The 15,054-nt window shown below is 51.3% G+C and overlaps 7 protein-coding genes across 7 annotated transcripts; 1 reads left to right on the top strand and 6 right to left on the bottom strand.

Annotated features, from left to right (window-relative positions):
• Nucleotides 1–1,228: 1,228 nt before the first annotated feature.
• On the bottom strand, nucleotides 1,229–2,157 carry AYL99_09298 (hypothetical protein; the record flags this gene model as incomplete). Its single annotated transcript, XM_018840805.1, has 2 exons — nucleotides 1,229–2,073; nucleotides 2,142–2,157. 2 exons carry the CDS (start codon nucleotides 2,155–2,157, stop codon nucleotides 1,229–1,231), a joined length of 861 nt encoding a protein of 286 aa, XP_018689486.1.
• Nucleotides 2,158–4,296: 2,139 nt separating this feature from the next.
• On the bottom strand, nucleotides 4,297–5,301 carry AYL99_09297 (hypothetical protein; the record flags this gene model as incomplete). The annotated part of the gene is made up of 3 exons (XM_018840804.1): nucleotides 4,297–4,567; nucleotides 4,630–5,139; nucleotides 5,216–5,301. 3 exons carry the CDS (start codon nucleotides 5,299–5,301, stop codon nucleotides 4,297–4,299), a joined length of 867 nt encoding a protein of 288 aa, XP_018689485.1.
• Nucleotides 5,302–5,798: 497 nt separating this feature from the next.
• Nucleotides 5,799–7,793, bottom strand: AYL99_09296 (dihydroxyacetone kinase; the record flags this gene model as incomplete). The annotated part of the gene is made up of 3 exons (XM_018840803.1): nucleotides 5,799–7,516; nucleotides 7,572–7,631; nucleotides 7,688–7,793. The coding sequence occupies 3 exons, from the start codon at nucleotides 7,791–7,793 to the stop codon at nucleotides 5,799–5,801; spliced, it is 1,884 nt and encodes a 627-aa protein (XP_018689484.1).
• A 524-nt stretch (nucleotides 7,794–8,317) lies between these two features.
• Nucleotides 8,318–8,936, bottom strand: AYL99_09295 (hypothetical protein; the record flags this gene model as incomplete). The annotated part of the gene is made up of 3 exons (XM_018840802.1): nucleotides 8,318–8,510; nucleotides 8,602–8,830; nucleotides 8,915–8,936. 3 exons carry the CDS (start codon nucleotides 8,934–8,936, stop codon nucleotides 8,318–8,320), a joined length of 444 nt encoding a protein of 147 aa, XP_018689483.1.
• An 808-nt stretch (nucleotides 8,937–9,744) lies between these two features.
• AYL99_09294 (hypothetical protein) lies at nucleotides 9,745–11,583 on the bottom strand (the record flags this gene model as incomplete). Its single annotated transcript, XM_018840801.1, has 3 exons — nucleotides 9,745–10,815; nucleotides 10,907–11,222; nucleotides 11,312–11,583. 3 exons carry the CDS (start codon nucleotides 11,581–11,583, stop codon nucleotides 9,745–9,747), a joined length of 1,659 nt encoding a protein of 552 aa, XP_018689482.1.
• A 740-nt stretch (nucleotides 11,584–12,323) lies between these two features.
• AYL99_09293 (hypothetical protein) lies at nucleotides 12,324–13,403 on the top strand (the record flags this gene model as incomplete). The annotated part of the gene is made up of 1 exon (XM_018840800.1): nucleotides 12,324–13,403. One exon carries the CDS (start codon nucleotides 12,324–12,326, stop codon nucleotides 13,401–13,403), a length of 1,080 nt encoding a protein of 359 aa, XP_018689481.1.
• A 398-nt stretch (nucleotides 13,404–13,801) lies between these two features.
• AYL99_09292 (hypothetical protein) lies at nucleotides 13,802–14,712 on the bottom strand (the record flags this gene model as incomplete). Its single annotated transcript, XM_018840799.1, has 4 exons — nucleotides 13,802–14,083; nucleotides 14,154–14,324; nucleotides 14,399–14,569; nucleotides 14,656–14,712. The coding sequence occupies 4 exons, from the start codon at nucleotides 14,710–14,712 to the stop codon at nucleotides 13,802–13,804; spliced, it is 681 nt and encodes a 226-aa protein (XP_018689480.1).
• Nucleotides 14,713–15,054: the final 342 nt, after the last annotated feature.

The raw sequence follows: 15,054 nt of genomic DNA, 5'->3' as shown, positions 1-15,054 counted from the left end.
CTGCAGTCCAAGCTGTCGTATATTGGATGAAACTTCCTCCCTGAAATCTCGACATCGGATGGACAATGTTGACAATTTCTTGATCCTGTCGTCATACCACTTCGCATTCCAGTCAACCTGGTGAATGACTTTTTGGAGATATTGGATCAAGACCATCCAGTTTGCCACAGCAATACTTTTTGTAATCTGGATAGCCACTGTTGGCTCCAATGACCTTCGGTCGCCGCTGTTGGAAAGAGTTTTCTGGTATTCTCGAACATAGCTTTGGATATCTTCGAACAAGCAGTGACGCTTGAGGAGTCCGGCGACGGAATGAGGAAAAGGCGCGTCGCTGTAATGATGAGTTGGCCCTTCGGCAATGTCAACATAGCCACCTTGGTACGGCTTCCCCAAACTGCAAGGGTGTTCGTTGGATCGTTGAGGGCTCGAAGTTTGACTTTTGCCGTGTTCGTGTTTGTGTCATTTGGACGCTTGATGTCGTTTATTGCACGCTTCGAGCTCAAGACTGTCTAGTTCTGATCGTTCGGGTCGCCCTCGATAGTCTGTCCGGCCTCTGTGTCCTGTTGCCGGATCCACCAACAAAACCCCTGTTGCAGAACAAATTGAGTTATCGTTCTCTTAGCTGAGATGCACAGGGTTCTTACCATCCCATGTCCCGCCTTCGTGAGGCTGGTGCCAAAAGCTTACGATACGATTGGGTCGCTGCTTTTGTCGACGTAATTCTTGTGATAGATAATCGCAGTTCGGATACCGTTGTTAGAGTGATGAGACCATCTCCAAATAGGGAGCTCACGGTGAACGCGTTTCTGTGGCCATTGCGACTGCTTATTACTATCCTACCAAAAAACAGAAAGACCGACACATGAGAGTATGTTATGACATCTCAACATACATGTATTTATTCAATGACGGTGGGACTGCACCTTCTCGCGGGGTTCCGTGTGGCGCTGCTCGTCCAAGTGAAAAAAGACATCAGCTGATTCTTGTTGGAGATCATCTCATCCTCATATGATGTGGACTTCAGGAATATCAGAGACCAATTGAGAGCATGAGGACCGAACTTAACGAGTAGGGATCCACGGTCACCTTTTGGAAGCGATCCTGCATCGCAGGGGGCAAAGTTGGAAGGACCACTGCGTGCTGATAGCGAAGAAATCTTTTTATATGGTTCTGTGAGCCCAATAACGACTGCTAGTCCATATTTTGTCCACACTTGAAAGATGGAAACTCAGGCAAGTGGCGCCGAGCTATAGTCGTTAAGCCAATCTGCCAAAGAAAACCAGTCCGGGACGTCGAGCAGCTCTTGCGGCCAGGCGTTGGTGTTGTCGTATTCGAGATCGAAGCTTGACCAGTCCAGGTCATCACTGACTGATAATCCATTTTGCGGGACGGTTGGCCACGGCCCTCCTTGACCTTCCTTCGCAATCGAAGGGTTGACAGGAACGGTTTCTGGCATGTTTAACTGAGACGACGTTTCGGTGAGTTGGACCAAGGCCTCGAATTTCTGTAAAGCGCTAGAGGCAACGGACCAGGTTGCGCTTAAGGTGGTCAGCAGTCGCTTTACCGTGTCGGCGTAGGAGGTAAAGGTAGTTGACGCCGTGACGCCTCTGATCTGTGGGCTGACCCACAGGCAGTAGCAGATGGTGATGCCCGAGATGAAGACCGTGTGCGCGTTCAACCAGGAATTTGCAAAATTCCCGAAGCGCTGCAGCTCGGCCTGGGCTAAGATGGTGCCAACTGCACTTTCGAAACAGTACTTCAGGGCCAATGCCGTTGGCCGGGGAATCGCCGGACTCGGTCGATACAACAGCATGATGGCCTGATGGTATTTGAGCTCGAGTGATACCACGGCAATATTGTGGACTCCACGAGAACGACCGGGAGCATCCAGTCGGTCAAGGTCTTGTTGAGAGTCATCCAGGATCCTAGACAAGGCGGCATGGGTCTGCCTTTGCCATTCTCCAAAGTTGGTCGGCCATGGGAAGCGCGAAGGCGATTGAGCCACTCTGTGCAGCATCAATTTGATCTCTGCGAAGATCCGGTCAAAGCGGAATGAATAAGCCGCCGGAGTGGCTGGAGTGAGAGTCAGCCGTTGTTTCTTTCGGGAAGGCCCCTCCTGCGTTTGATGAGCAGTCAAGTACAGATTGATAGCCCCATGGTCAACTTCTTCTGATCCTATTGCATCAGGAAATTCAATATCAATGGCTTCGTCACGAAATGTTAGAGGTCGACCCAACGCCACACTTAGTGTTCGATCAAGTGAATAAGCAGACCAAAATATGCCGCTACGAATCCGATGTTCATCCAGTCTTGAAGGCGTCAACCCTGCTGCTACCACGAGGCACTATTAGAGGCTGTCAGGGAAGACGAGGTTGGAAGAAAATTTACTTACAAGGAACGATAATCTTCCGTTGCAAACCCAGGTCAATGCAACCAGCCAGAATGGCTGATTTGAGAAACCAGGCATTCAATCCATGAGGAGAGTGAAGGCTGCTCAAGGTGAGGAGAAGAAGGGTTTGTAGGCCCCGAAGGCTCTCGTGAAGGCTAACAAGTGAGACATGAAGCATGGCGGTGGAGAGGTAGCTCTCGGCCCTGAAGTCTTGAGACAGTCGTGTTTCAAGAAGACTGGCTCCCAAGAAGAGGACCAGGAATAGCTGAGCATAATCAATGTGATCGATTGATCTGGTGTCTGGTGCGCCCGGTATTGACCTGTCTGTGGCGGTAGATGGTTGAACCTCTTGATCAGGGAGATGTCGGATTCTTTCTGCAGTTTTCAAGAAGTTTGATTCGCTCAGAAATGGGTAAAGGCAATGGATGGTCTCAAAATATGTATCAATGAAGCGACGCATCTCTCTCACATCTGGTAGTGACGCCCTGGTATTCTGTTCTTGGCTGGGGCTGTTGGTACTACCTTGTTTGCTTCCGAGTAGAGTGACCGGGAGGCCTTGGGACTCGGGAGCAGCAGCGTAAATCAGTCTCGCGAAGGTGAGCCCAGACGACGGTCCAATATACTTGGGCTCTACGCTGTTCGATAGTGACAGCATTCCCACCTCGTGGGCTATGGGTTCCTGCGTCCCTATGGTGGGTGCCTCTGTCGTACAAGGGGAGGTGGAAGGTCCATAACTGACAGATGCATCATAATGTGTCAATGCGGGCGAAACAGGCCTTGCAACAGGCTGTCTTCTGTTGAGGTTAGGTGCCGGCGCAACGCCATGGACGGAGTTTGGGTTCGCAAATGTCTCTGCTGCAGAAGGTGCACCTTGTTGTTGAGGCAATGGCATCCGTCCGATGCTAGGATCAGACGTGGTGCTTACCTCTGCCTGCAGGTTGCTCTCTAGCCCGTGAGTCTTCACGAGCGACTCGAGATGATGGAGTCTAGTGAGAAGGCTTTCTCGTTGAACGAACTTAGTATGAGTGTCTTAACATGGCCATGATGACCGGCAGGGTTAGACATCGGAATATGGCGCATTATGGGTGTGATGAGAACCTGTAATAGGACTGACCTTTGGGTAGAGGAAGTACCAACATCACATTCGGTCCCAGCTTTCAAACAATTACTGCAGAATGGAAGTTGGCCATCACACCGTACCTTTCGGTGTCGACACCGAGTGCACGCTCCAGGTCTTTTTTTCTTCGAACCAGTCCCCGTACTTAGGCCCGGCCCTTCATTGGGTTGGTCAGGATCCGTGATCCTGTTCGAAGATGCCATACTTGGTATAAAGAGATTCTCAGGGGAAAACAAGTATTGTCAAGTTCCCTGAGGATTGACCAAGTCCAGCTCGAGCTACCCCTCGGAGTTCGAAAAGTGTCAAGAGATAGCACACCACATGAAAGCCAGGAGAGAAGGGGTGGGAAGGGTGTCGGAGTTTTTCCGCATTTCCCTCGGACAGGTCCGAGCGGGGCCAGTGGGATAGCAGCAAGGTTCGCGGGGGTTGGATGCATCATCCGAGACTCATGATACTTGTAAAAGGGATCTTCTAGAGTCATATGCCGTCATCAGCAATGGGTGATTTCCCTTGGAAGGACTTGATGTACGGTCGGAAGGAGGGGTCATGACGAGCCCTAGGGACTATACATTGCACAAGTATCTCCCATCTAAACAGCTTGAGAGAAACGTGGCCTTTTGAGGATGTGGTATTTTTCTAGATGCCAATGAAAAGTTAGTCTACACGTTTGTGCCGAAGCGGCAAAGAGTGCTTGTCAAAGGACAACGCTAGGAACATCCTGCATATTTTGACGCCGTGCATGATGCCTATAGAGAGTTCAGTTCAACATATATCACAACTCAGAGATCCATCATGCTTTGCCCGACGAGCCGAAAAGATCCATAATCCGCTCCACTGATTTTGTATGAATCTCGACTCCTTGGGCTTTCAGCACGGTCAATTCCAACCTCCCCGCGTTATCCGCCACAAATTTAGTGTATTCATCGCGGACCGTCCGATTGACGTTGATCTTGCTGACCCCACATTGGATGGCTTTGGAAAACAATTCATCCGCGACCGGATGGGTGCCGTGAAGTGCAAATGGGATCGTATCAGGTACAGCCTCTCGGAGGGATCTCAGTCTTGGGCGCCCCGGCGTCAGCGGATGAGGAAAAGTGGTATCTCATCGCGGTGAGCAACTTACAAAGGCAGATTCCACGATCTCTCCGCTCCCCCAGCAGGATAGCCGCCGTGAATATTGCCGAAGCTGGGAGCGAGAAAGTGGGCGCCGGTACGGGACATGAACTCGGTCGCTTCCTCCGGCTTCGTCAAGACCGTGCCTTGGCAAACCTGCGGTAAGCCGTCCTCACCACCATCTATCCGGCCCATCTCGACCTCCACCGTGATGCCGGCTTTGCTGGCTCGTTGAATGTTTCGAGCGCACATTGCTACGTTCTCAGTCTCTTCCAGCGTCGATGCATCAATCATGATCGAGTCGAACGGCAGGGTCAATGCCAAGTCGATGTCTTCTTGTTTGATGCAGTGGTCAAGGTGGACTGCGATGGGCACCGAGGCTGCATGTGCCGCGTTCACCACATATTGGACGAATTGAGGCCCCTGGAAGTGCAACGTCCACGGGAACAGTTGTATGATTGCAGGAGACCTCTTGTTTTCAGCTGCCCGGATGACCGCCATGACCCCGTCATCGTTGTAACTGCAGCAATAAAACAGCACACTCTTGCTTAGATAGTCTTCACATGGATGGAGAAAGAATCCATGACTGCACTCACCAGTTGTAGGCTCCAACGGCATATTTGCCCTTGGAAGCGGCTTGTAGCACCTGCCACGTTAAGTTGCAGCTTGGAAAGTCTGACATCCTGAGCGATCAGGTATCGGGAGTCTCGATCACACGGAGGGGAGCGACCTAACAAGTCCAAAATAGTCCAGAAGACCAAAACAAAACGAAAAATAAGAGCCGAAAGAAGAAGATAAAAAAGCGTCTAGATGTGCTGCTCGCATAGAATGCAAAGATACTCCATCCGAAATCATGCTCAAGCACAGCTGCCGGTGCTATCAATTTCAATCCCACTATTTCGGATATTGACCGACTGCTACATATCAGCGGTCCGGCATGAACTGCCTTTGCTCACACTTCCAACCGTGTGACACCATCTGCAAGCGCAGGAATCAGGGCCATTCCTACAATCCACGTGTGATTACTAGCCTCGCTCCTCCGAGAGTGGTGGCCCTAGCATACTTATATTGCTCTAGCGGTATTGCTGACTTCTGTTCAGCTGGAATACGTTTTGTTGATCGGGAAATTATCGAAAGACGCTTTGAAACTCTGAAATAGACACTGAAAGCATTGAAGTCCTAAGTACTATTGCCGCCGAAAGCTGACGATATACCCGTCACAATGGCTACGATACCGCATGCTCCAGGGTCGGGGACGCCACATGTGGGATCCTGAGTCTCATCGCCAGAAATACCTGACGCAGCCCCTACATACGTCGAGCGACCGAACGAAGACCGCATGGTCTTGGTCGCTTCCATGCCGCGCTTCGCAGCTGCCAATGACTCTCCCAGAGTCTTTGCAGGGCTACTGTACCGGGTAGATGTCTCCACAAATGTCCGAACGAAGGGAATAAGAGCGTCCATCAGAGTCCTACTTCCCTCCCGGGCCGAAGTGTACCGCTCGAGGGTTTCCAGGGCATCTTGTGCGCTCTTCGCGAACAGTAAAGAGGAAAGGTGCCGGTCACGCTTGTAATGCTCTTGAACGGCTTTGGCAAAGGCACCGAAGAAAAGGCCGTACAGAGCTCCAGAAGTTCCGCCCATAGTTTCTCTCACAGCGGTGGCGACCTGGATCAAAAAGTGTGACAAGCTATCATTTGACTCCAATTGCATCACTTCGAGAGCCGCTTGTGCCCCAGACAACAAGGTCGTGCCGCAGTCGCCATCACCAATCAGTGTGTCAAAGCGAGTAATTTCGGGCTCCTGTTTTGCGACTTCAGCATAGATGCTGAGTATCAAAGTTGATATAACTGAAGGGTTACCTGCTCCACCGTCAGTTGACATACTGCGAGTGCATGATGGAAGATGCTTGCATGGTATCTTTTCCACTCTTGATAGATCTGCCTTTTTGACACCAGTGACTATTCTGCTGCCGATGGAACTGAGCTGTGGGGGCTTTGACAGCAGCGAGGGCGTCCATGCTAAGGCCTTTGTGGGAGCATCAAGCAGTGACAGCAAATAGGTCAGCTCTGGGCTGCCCGTCTTGCTTTCCAGATTAAGCAAACTAATACTGAAGCCTGGAGTATTAAGTGCTGTCAGATATGTCCCAACATACAGTCTTTGCGGTTGGATGCCGTAGATTTCCTCCAGTCGCGAGAGGACGACATGGGTGACTGCATGTATCTCCAGGACCGATAAGGCTCCAAGATTGTTGATCAGCAACACGACCTGGTTGTTAGCGTTCAACTCCAGATATGCACGTTCAGGGTCATCCGGGTCCAGGAGATGTTGCAGCATACTGTCGACGAGCGTAATGACATCCGGTCGAGGTGATAGCGTTTTCGAACCTGGTTCATTATGAATCCCCATCCCAAGCTCCATCTCATCGCCCGAAAGAGGGCGCACTTCGTTTTGCCCGGGCGGAGTGCAGCGGTCCAAAGACACTCCAATGGTGACAGTATTGTCGGCCACGTACTGTGCCACCCGAGCTACTTCTTGCAATGAATTGCCCTTCGAGGCCGCGGCCCCAGCTACTTTGTGGACGAACACCGCTCCGGCCAGACCTCGTCGACCAACTTTCTGGTTGCGCGATCGGGGCACCGAAACGTCGTCTTGCACCATGACCATTTCTACAGGATGCCCTGACGTCGCCTGGTAGACTTCGGCAGCAAGACCGAAGTTGAGTTTGTCGCCTGTATAGTTTTTGACCACGATGAGAGTTCCTTTAGGCGAGGACACGTGTGCTAACCCTTGAAGAATCTGCTGCACATTTGGCGATGCAAAGACCGAGCCACAGACAGCAGCATCGAGCATGCCATCTCCGACGTATCCGGCGTGGGCTGGCTCATGGCCGCTGCCCCCTGATAGCGTGAGCGTTTGGCACCAGTAGTGGCGATGAGTATAGCTTTAACGTACCGCCACTGATGAGAGTAACGCGTGGCTCCTGCTCCCCTTTGATCTTGTCTTGGAATACCACTGGCAACTTGTCAGTCTTGGGGCGATTTGATTTGGAATAGGAGTCTGTTAGTCACCTTTGTACTGCGAGTCATATTTAAGCGCAGGATTCAGGAGGAGCATCGACCTGCACATTCCATCGATGAGCACAGACGGGTCGGAAATAATGTTTTTGCCAGCCATGGTTCAATACCAAAGGGAACCTCCTTAGGCTCCAACTCTCAAAGTAGGTCTGTTCTTTGTCTTGAGCCATTTCGAAAGGTGTAATGTTGCACTCTTTAATGGTAAACATAAACTTGTACAACCCGCAAGCTAGAGACCGTAATCAGGACATCTTGCACCATCAGCCCAGGCGAGCCCGCACAAAACCGGCCACGTTTGAAAGCGTGGCCGCCTCGTTGCGGAGTGTATTCCGATACCAGTCGGTTGCTTCCGATCGCAAGGAAAAAAGTAGAGCGGCGACTACGCGAAATTAAGGTAATCAACAGGGAACCGACGATCGCCATTAGTTGCACGTTCCCTTTGTAGCTAGAGATTCCGGTCAGATTCACAGAGCTCGCAAAGTCTAAGCAGGAGGCTTTACTTGGTACCCCTGCATTCTGCCTTCTACATCTATGAATCCGGGAATCCATTGCTATGGTCAGGTTCGACTCGCTCACGGAGCCTTGGGCCAAGTATCGTGTGGTAGCTCGAGCCTCATTTATTTCTCAAATGCCTTGCTCTGTAACGGTTTCGTAGGTGCTGCCCGAATCTTCCGAGCCCCCAGACTCACTGTTGGCCTGACTGTCCTCTCCAATCCCACGTAGACTTGTACCAACCATATACTCGTCCTCAGGCGACACTTCGAAGTCGAAGCGGCAAACATCGTCTATGAAAGGCCACATGAGCCGGCTCGTGACACTGTGAAAGCACCTGTGAGCTGTAGTCCCGCTGATAATGAAAGAGGGTATTCCGACAGGGACCAAGTCCAAGCTATGTGAGAGGAGCTTACTCATGATGTTCCTTGCTGGCCTGATACTCTTCCAAAGCCTTCAGATTGTGGTGGTAGCTGACCAGGCAATAATGGAAGCCCTGACTGCGTGCGATCGGGTCGGTCACTGACGGACCGCCGACTAGCAACCGGTTGTCCTTGACGCAGGATAGGTTCTTCAACTTCTTCAATTCTCGCTGAAACATGTCTTTGTGCTCTTGGGTGATCTCGGGCCGAAATCTGAACATGACTGCATTCTCGTCCGACCACAGGACATTTGGTTAGTCGTCTGCATAACATCCGGCTATAGAAACGGTCGAGGGCGCAGACTCACCAACGTGGACAACAGTCGCCATGAGGAATATTCCTTCCTGATCTCCGGTATAATAGAAAGTAGTGGTGGGATTCGGGGAATGAGGGTGGTGGAATAGAGTCTTGACAGTTCACAGACAGGGGAATGAAGAAGCTCAATTAGACCCCGAAAGTAAAGATGACTCGGTGGAATTTCGTGAGACGACATGGCTGGCCAGCTTGACCCTTCGCACTTCTCGTGGGAATAAAGGCATTCCAGGTCTTCATGCGGAGCGACACGACTCACCCAGCTTGCGGATAATGGGTAACTTACCGCATCGCTCGGTCCTCTCCGGTGGACATCTCGGGACAGCCACAAAATTCGGCACGGGCAGAAATTATCCATCTTCTTGTGACCTAATACCGTCACGAGACAAAAGAAAAGCATATTATCGGGACTAGAGATGAGAAACTAAGATATAGTGTAACATGTACTATGATCCGAAAGAAAGTAGAGGCTAGGTAGAGTTGAAGCGTGGTCGAGGCCCTGCTGCCATCTTCTACAATATTTCGAGTATCTAGATAGAGTCCCAGAAGCGCAGCTCGCGGGCCTCTGTTGAGAATTTGAAGTGCTTTGCTGCATCTAGATATCCTTTGCAGAGTGAACCTTTATCTTGCCTAAACGGCAACTGCTTCATACATTCACTTCTTCGCACGGTACTATGTTCATCTCAGACAGCCTCCTTCCTTACCAATGCATAGTCTGTCTCACTCAATCCTTTCCCCTCAATCTTGCGATGACCTTCCTGTGGCAGGCCTTACAATTAACACATTCACAATATCTTCCCAATCCGTGCTCGCGGTGCGTGGTCCCTACACTTCTGACTTGCGCTCTTTAGTATCATATTCAACGTGTTGAATGGTGACCTCGGCCTTCTGCACGGCCTCGTTGTCTGCCAGCTTAGCATGTTTTTGCCCATAAAGACCAATCTTATACCACGGAAGGTCGAACAGGCTGCCCATATCCTCCAAGGCCCGCCCGGCAGTCTCAGGAATACTCATCCAGACCCAGATGCCGCCAAAGATGGTGATAGCACCGAAGAACCAAAAAGTACCGGCGGGGCTGAGACCTCCTGCGGAAGTCGGCAGCAGCATGTTGGGCACTGCGCGAGAATTGCCGTACTGATTGGCGAAATGAGCAGACATGATGACCGAAGTGCAAACTGCCCGGATTCGAAGGGGGAACAGTTCAGCCACGATGAGATATTGCATCGAATTCCATCCCAGCGCCCAGCCGAAGCCTGAGAGGTACATCATGAAAATGGCACCTTTGCTAGCAGCCTTATCTGAGGGAGTCATGGGGATGTCTTCGCCTTCCGTCGGACTGGGCGGGACAACAGTCAGGAATGCTGCGAGATAAATCATGGACAAAGCCTGTAAGCTAATACCGGACACCAGCGAACGCTTTCGGCCAATGTAATCGACCAGAACGAATGCGCAAACCAAAGCGGCCACCAATTTGACGATGCCGAAAACCGCAGTGGCAAGGAGTGCTTCGTTACTGCCTTTGATACCGAAAAGCCCAAATAGATCGACTGCGTAGATTGTAATGGAACCCGCGCCAGACCACTGCGAAAGTACTTGCGCCCCCAGCCCGAGATAAAGGCGGTAGAGGTTTCGAGGAATTAAGAACATCTCCTTGGCAATTCCCAGGGGTCCTTGGCCTTTGGTGGCTTCTTGCTCTTCATGCCACTGAGCTGTGATGGCGGTGATTTCTTGCACGACATAGTCATGATCAGTGGGTAGATTCCGGATGCGCGACATGTTGGCGATTGCTTTCAACTGCTCGCCTTTTTTGATCAAATATCGGGGCGACTCGTACTGGAAGAAGGACAGGAAGAATATAATTCCAGCAAACATGAAATTCAGACTGGTGGGAACCATCTATGCGTTACTAGCGTTAGAAAAAACGTGACAAGGTTACATTTTGCCGCTGAACATGGCAAGAAGGTGGAAAGAAGGGTGTCAATCTTACCCATTGAGCTTGCGTTCCTTTCAGATGCTTCGCGCAACCGTAATTGGCGAAATAAGCGATCAGGATGCCGATATAGTTGAATCCGGCGAAGACACAGGTGCAAAGGCCACGAATTGGGGCTGGTGCTATCTCTGCCAGGTACACAGGGCCGACGACGACGCTCTGTCCGACTCCAAGGCCAGCAATGAAGCGACCGGCGTAGACAGCTCCCAGATGGCCATTGTTACCCATGAATATGGCGATGCCCAGAACCCAAAGGGCACAGAGCTGTCGTGTGGCCCAAAGACGTCCGATGCGGTCACAGACCAGGAAGGCGCTGTCAGGCATAGTCAGAATGAAGACTTCGAATAGAATGGAGAATTCTTCTCTCTCAAGGACATTCTCTGAAGATGCTGCACCACTTACAAGAGAGCTCCGCCGACTGACCCAATCTGAACCATGGCGGTGACATTGCCTTTGATATTGGTCTGCTCGACCTCACTGTAGCTCTTGAAGTTGATCAACTCCTGGAAGTCAGGCGACTTGAAAGCTCCGCTGATAAGGCCTTCGTCAATGCCACGGGCAGCGCCCAGGACGGCGAATGCAGCGACGGCAAACCACAGTCTCCAGTTGAGAACGCCCTGAGGGACGTCGAGGGCCTTCATCCGGAAGATGTTGATTGCTGTTCCTCCAGCCATTTTGAAAATTTCGTACTCGTTCCCCGGAGTCGTTCCAAAACTTTGGTCAGGTGAATTGAGGAGTAGGGAAGTTATGATCAAAGCAACTCGTCTGCTATCCTTTACGTGCAGGATGGTTTCCAAGGAGTCGATCACTTGACGCCCGTGGGCAGGGTAACCGTGCAGTCCTTATATAAGTCTTTGAGCAGGATAGAGGAGGGAACAGGTCAACTTGAAGTCGTTCCTTCCCCGTGGGGTTCGAGTGCCACAGGCGGCGGTCCAGAGTCCGCAAGGTGATGGTCTACTATCGGTGCTCAACCGAACACACGGTGCGTCAAGTCCATGGGCTGTGTTGGCATCCAGTCGGCTTCGAGGCGAGGCCTTTTTTCTGTCATTTTGGCAGAAACCATACCACCCGAAGGTAGGTTTGAACTTACTGTACCTAGGTAACAAACCTCGCTAGGATGAAAAGGCATGTCCAGCCTCGCCAAGTAGAGCCAGTGGGAGCGGGGCACCGACGGTTGTGGACCGAGTCCGAACTCGAGGGCGGAGGAGTCCGCGATGGCAGTAACATCCAACCCTCCAGCAGCTCTAGGTTGGTTCCGACATACGGCCTCTGAGAGGAACTTGTTTCTTCATGACTGTTGACAGGACAATAACCATATAACAGTGGAAGACTCCTGTGTTCACCGGTTGAACAGATCGCGTTGATACTAAGCTAGTCTAGCAACTCACATACGCCACGAATACCAGAGATCATCATGGGATCATCTGCAGAGAACGCCCAGCAGGTGCACTACGTAAAGCCCGAAGATCACCAGAAATTTGTTCAAGATGTGCTGTGCGCCAACGGAGTTCCTCGCGAGAATGCAATCATCATATCCAATTGTCTGTTACAGGCTGACCTGCGCGGCGTCGACACTCACGGGGCCAACCGCATTCCCTCATACATCGAACGAATTCGCCACAAGATTCTGGATCCGGCCGCAACGCCGACGCTGAGCCAAGTTACTCCGGTCGTCGCCTCAGTGGATGCGCAAAACGGGTTTGGGTTCATCGCGGCGCACATGGCCATGAAACGTGCCATCGAAATGGCCCAGGAGTATGGTATTGGCATGGTCTCCGTCAAACATTCGAACCATTACGGCATGGCGGCCTGGATGGTGCAACAAGCTGTCGACGCCAATATGATGTCGCTCGTGTTTACCAACTCTTCTGCCGCTCAACCCGTGTGGGGAGGGAAGACCAAGAGGATGGGCGTGTCGCCGTTGGCATGCGGCGCCCCTGGAGGCACCGAGGGGCGCCCTTTTATTCTCGACATGGCGCCATCAGTTGCGGCCCGCGGCAAAGTGTACAAAGCACTCCGACGTAACGAGAAGATCCCCTTGGACTGGGCACTAGACAAGGACGGAAAGCCCACGGACGACCCGGCCAAAGCCCTAGAGGGAGTCATGCTTCCTATGGGCGGTCCCAAGGGCTCTGCTCTTTCTATCATGATGGACGTATTTTCAGGTGTCTTATCTGGGTCTGCATATGCGGGTCACGTCGGGGGGCCGTATGACTTCAGTAAGCCTGCAGACGTCGGCCATTTTCTAGTGGCTATCAAACCGGATTTGTTCATGAGCCTCGACGACTTTCGGGCTAGAATGGAATATCTCTACCAGAGGGTGGTGACCAGCGAGAAGATGGCCGGAGTGGATAGGATCTATTTCCCGGGTGAGATTGAGCTGCTGAACAAAGAGAAGCGATTGAAGGAGGGTATCCCGTTCACAGACACAGAGATCAACAACATGAATAAGGAGGCGGAGATTGCTGGCGTGGAAAAGTTGAAGTATACCTAGGATTTGCGGGAGTCCTGGACCATAACCCTGTAGAAGATGTGAAATGTTTGCATACTTTCGAGTGCAGTGTGAAATAGAAAAACTGCTACGAAGCAACCAAGGCCGACGCTGCATATTACTAGTGGAAAAAGGTCTGAGGGCGAGACTAGATTGACGACGGAAAAGATAAGGGTTTATAGTAGTACTTTTTACGAAAATCTCGTGAAATTAACAAGATAGTATTAGGGAGGAACATTCAGCTAGTAAATAGACCTGAAATACATATATAGTAAATTGATTCGTAGCGATCACAGCCGACATAAGCGTGTGCCCCTACTTGCCTATACAAGCTCGCTGTGCTACTCCTGATATGCCCTTGCGAGACTCAGAGCTTTCATTGTGGGCCTACTCAAGGACATTTATTTGCCCCTGAACTCCTTGAAGACCTCCTGTACCGATCGACCGCTCCGAATTCCTTCTGCACATAACTCGTCTGCCTCCAGCTTGGAAGGAATCGCGTCCAAAACTTGATCCGCCAGATCCCTGGGCAGACAAACCACACCGTTCAGGTCGGCCACGATGAAGTCGCCCGGTGAAATCAACACGTTTTGGAGGTCAGTCTGTAGCTGCACTGGGACATTCACCTCGGACACACGGTACGCTTCGTTAGGTGCTGTGGTCCCGACGGATCGGGCAAATACCTGCACAAAGAAGCTCGGATCAGCACTGTGGGGTTTCAAGTATAGATGGGATTAATTTATCAAAGCTCACTGGAATGCCCAAAGCTCGGTGTTCTCCTAGGTCTCGTATTTTCCCATCCACGACGACGCCGGCGGCGCCTAGCTTTTGAGCGCGAAGACTCATAAGCCCACCAAAGACCGCATGGAGGTGTGGCGTGGGTTGTGATATGAACAGCACGTGGTTGGCCGGGACCATATCAAGCTGAGTAATTGTTAAGTGCAGAACTCGCAGATATACAGTGTAAGGCACGAGGCGAGGTGTCTCCACCAACATACATAGTGTCCATTCAGTGAAGGCGCATTTGTGTCCGACTTTGGCACAAACTTGACCGTAAACGCCTGTCCGACGATCTTGGTGTCGCCATCTTGGAATTTGGGCGAGTACATGACAAGTCCCTCGAGGTACCCGCCACAGTGGTGTTTGATCTTTGTCAGACCATCCGCAACCTGAGAGTAGCCAGTAGCCAATTTTGTGAGCCTAGACGCCTTCGAATATCTTATTGGCGCATCATAAAGTACGCTTTGGGACTCACATCGCAGGACCCGTAAGCCTGAAGCTGTTGGATGATTTCAAGAATCGTCCGCCTCATATTGATTCGACTCTTCCAAACACTTGAGCAGATCACCCTGACCCGGGGCTGAGCGTGGATGTAAACAAACGTCCAGAGGTCAAGGGATGCGCGGGTAAGCTGGAGATTCTCACAAGAGAAAACTGTCGGCGACTAGTCGTTGCCAACATGATAAAAAGCCTTCTGAGCCAACTAAGACAAAGGTATCCTTATTTTCCAGGAAAGAAAGACTTGGACGAATCTGGCTTGCCTCATACTTGTTCGTTCTCGGTCTCGGTCCGAAAGCCGAATTGCTTGATAGCTATTTTTCTCATGCTCCCGCATACTTGGGATTCCCAGACCACCGTTTAAGGATTGACCAGA

Source organism: Fonsecaea erecta (genome assembly GCF_001651985.1).
Source record: "Fonsecaea erecta strain CBS 125763 chromosome Unknown Scaff9, whole genome shotgun sequence".
In the NCBI taxonomy this organism is placed as follows: domain Eukaryota; kingdom Fungi; phylum Ascomycota; class Eurotiomycetes; order Chaetothyriales; family Herpotrichiellaceae; genus Fonsecaea; species Fonsecaea erecta.
Note: the sequence above shows the minus strand (reverse complement) of the source record. Positions and strands in the feature narration are given on the sequence as shown.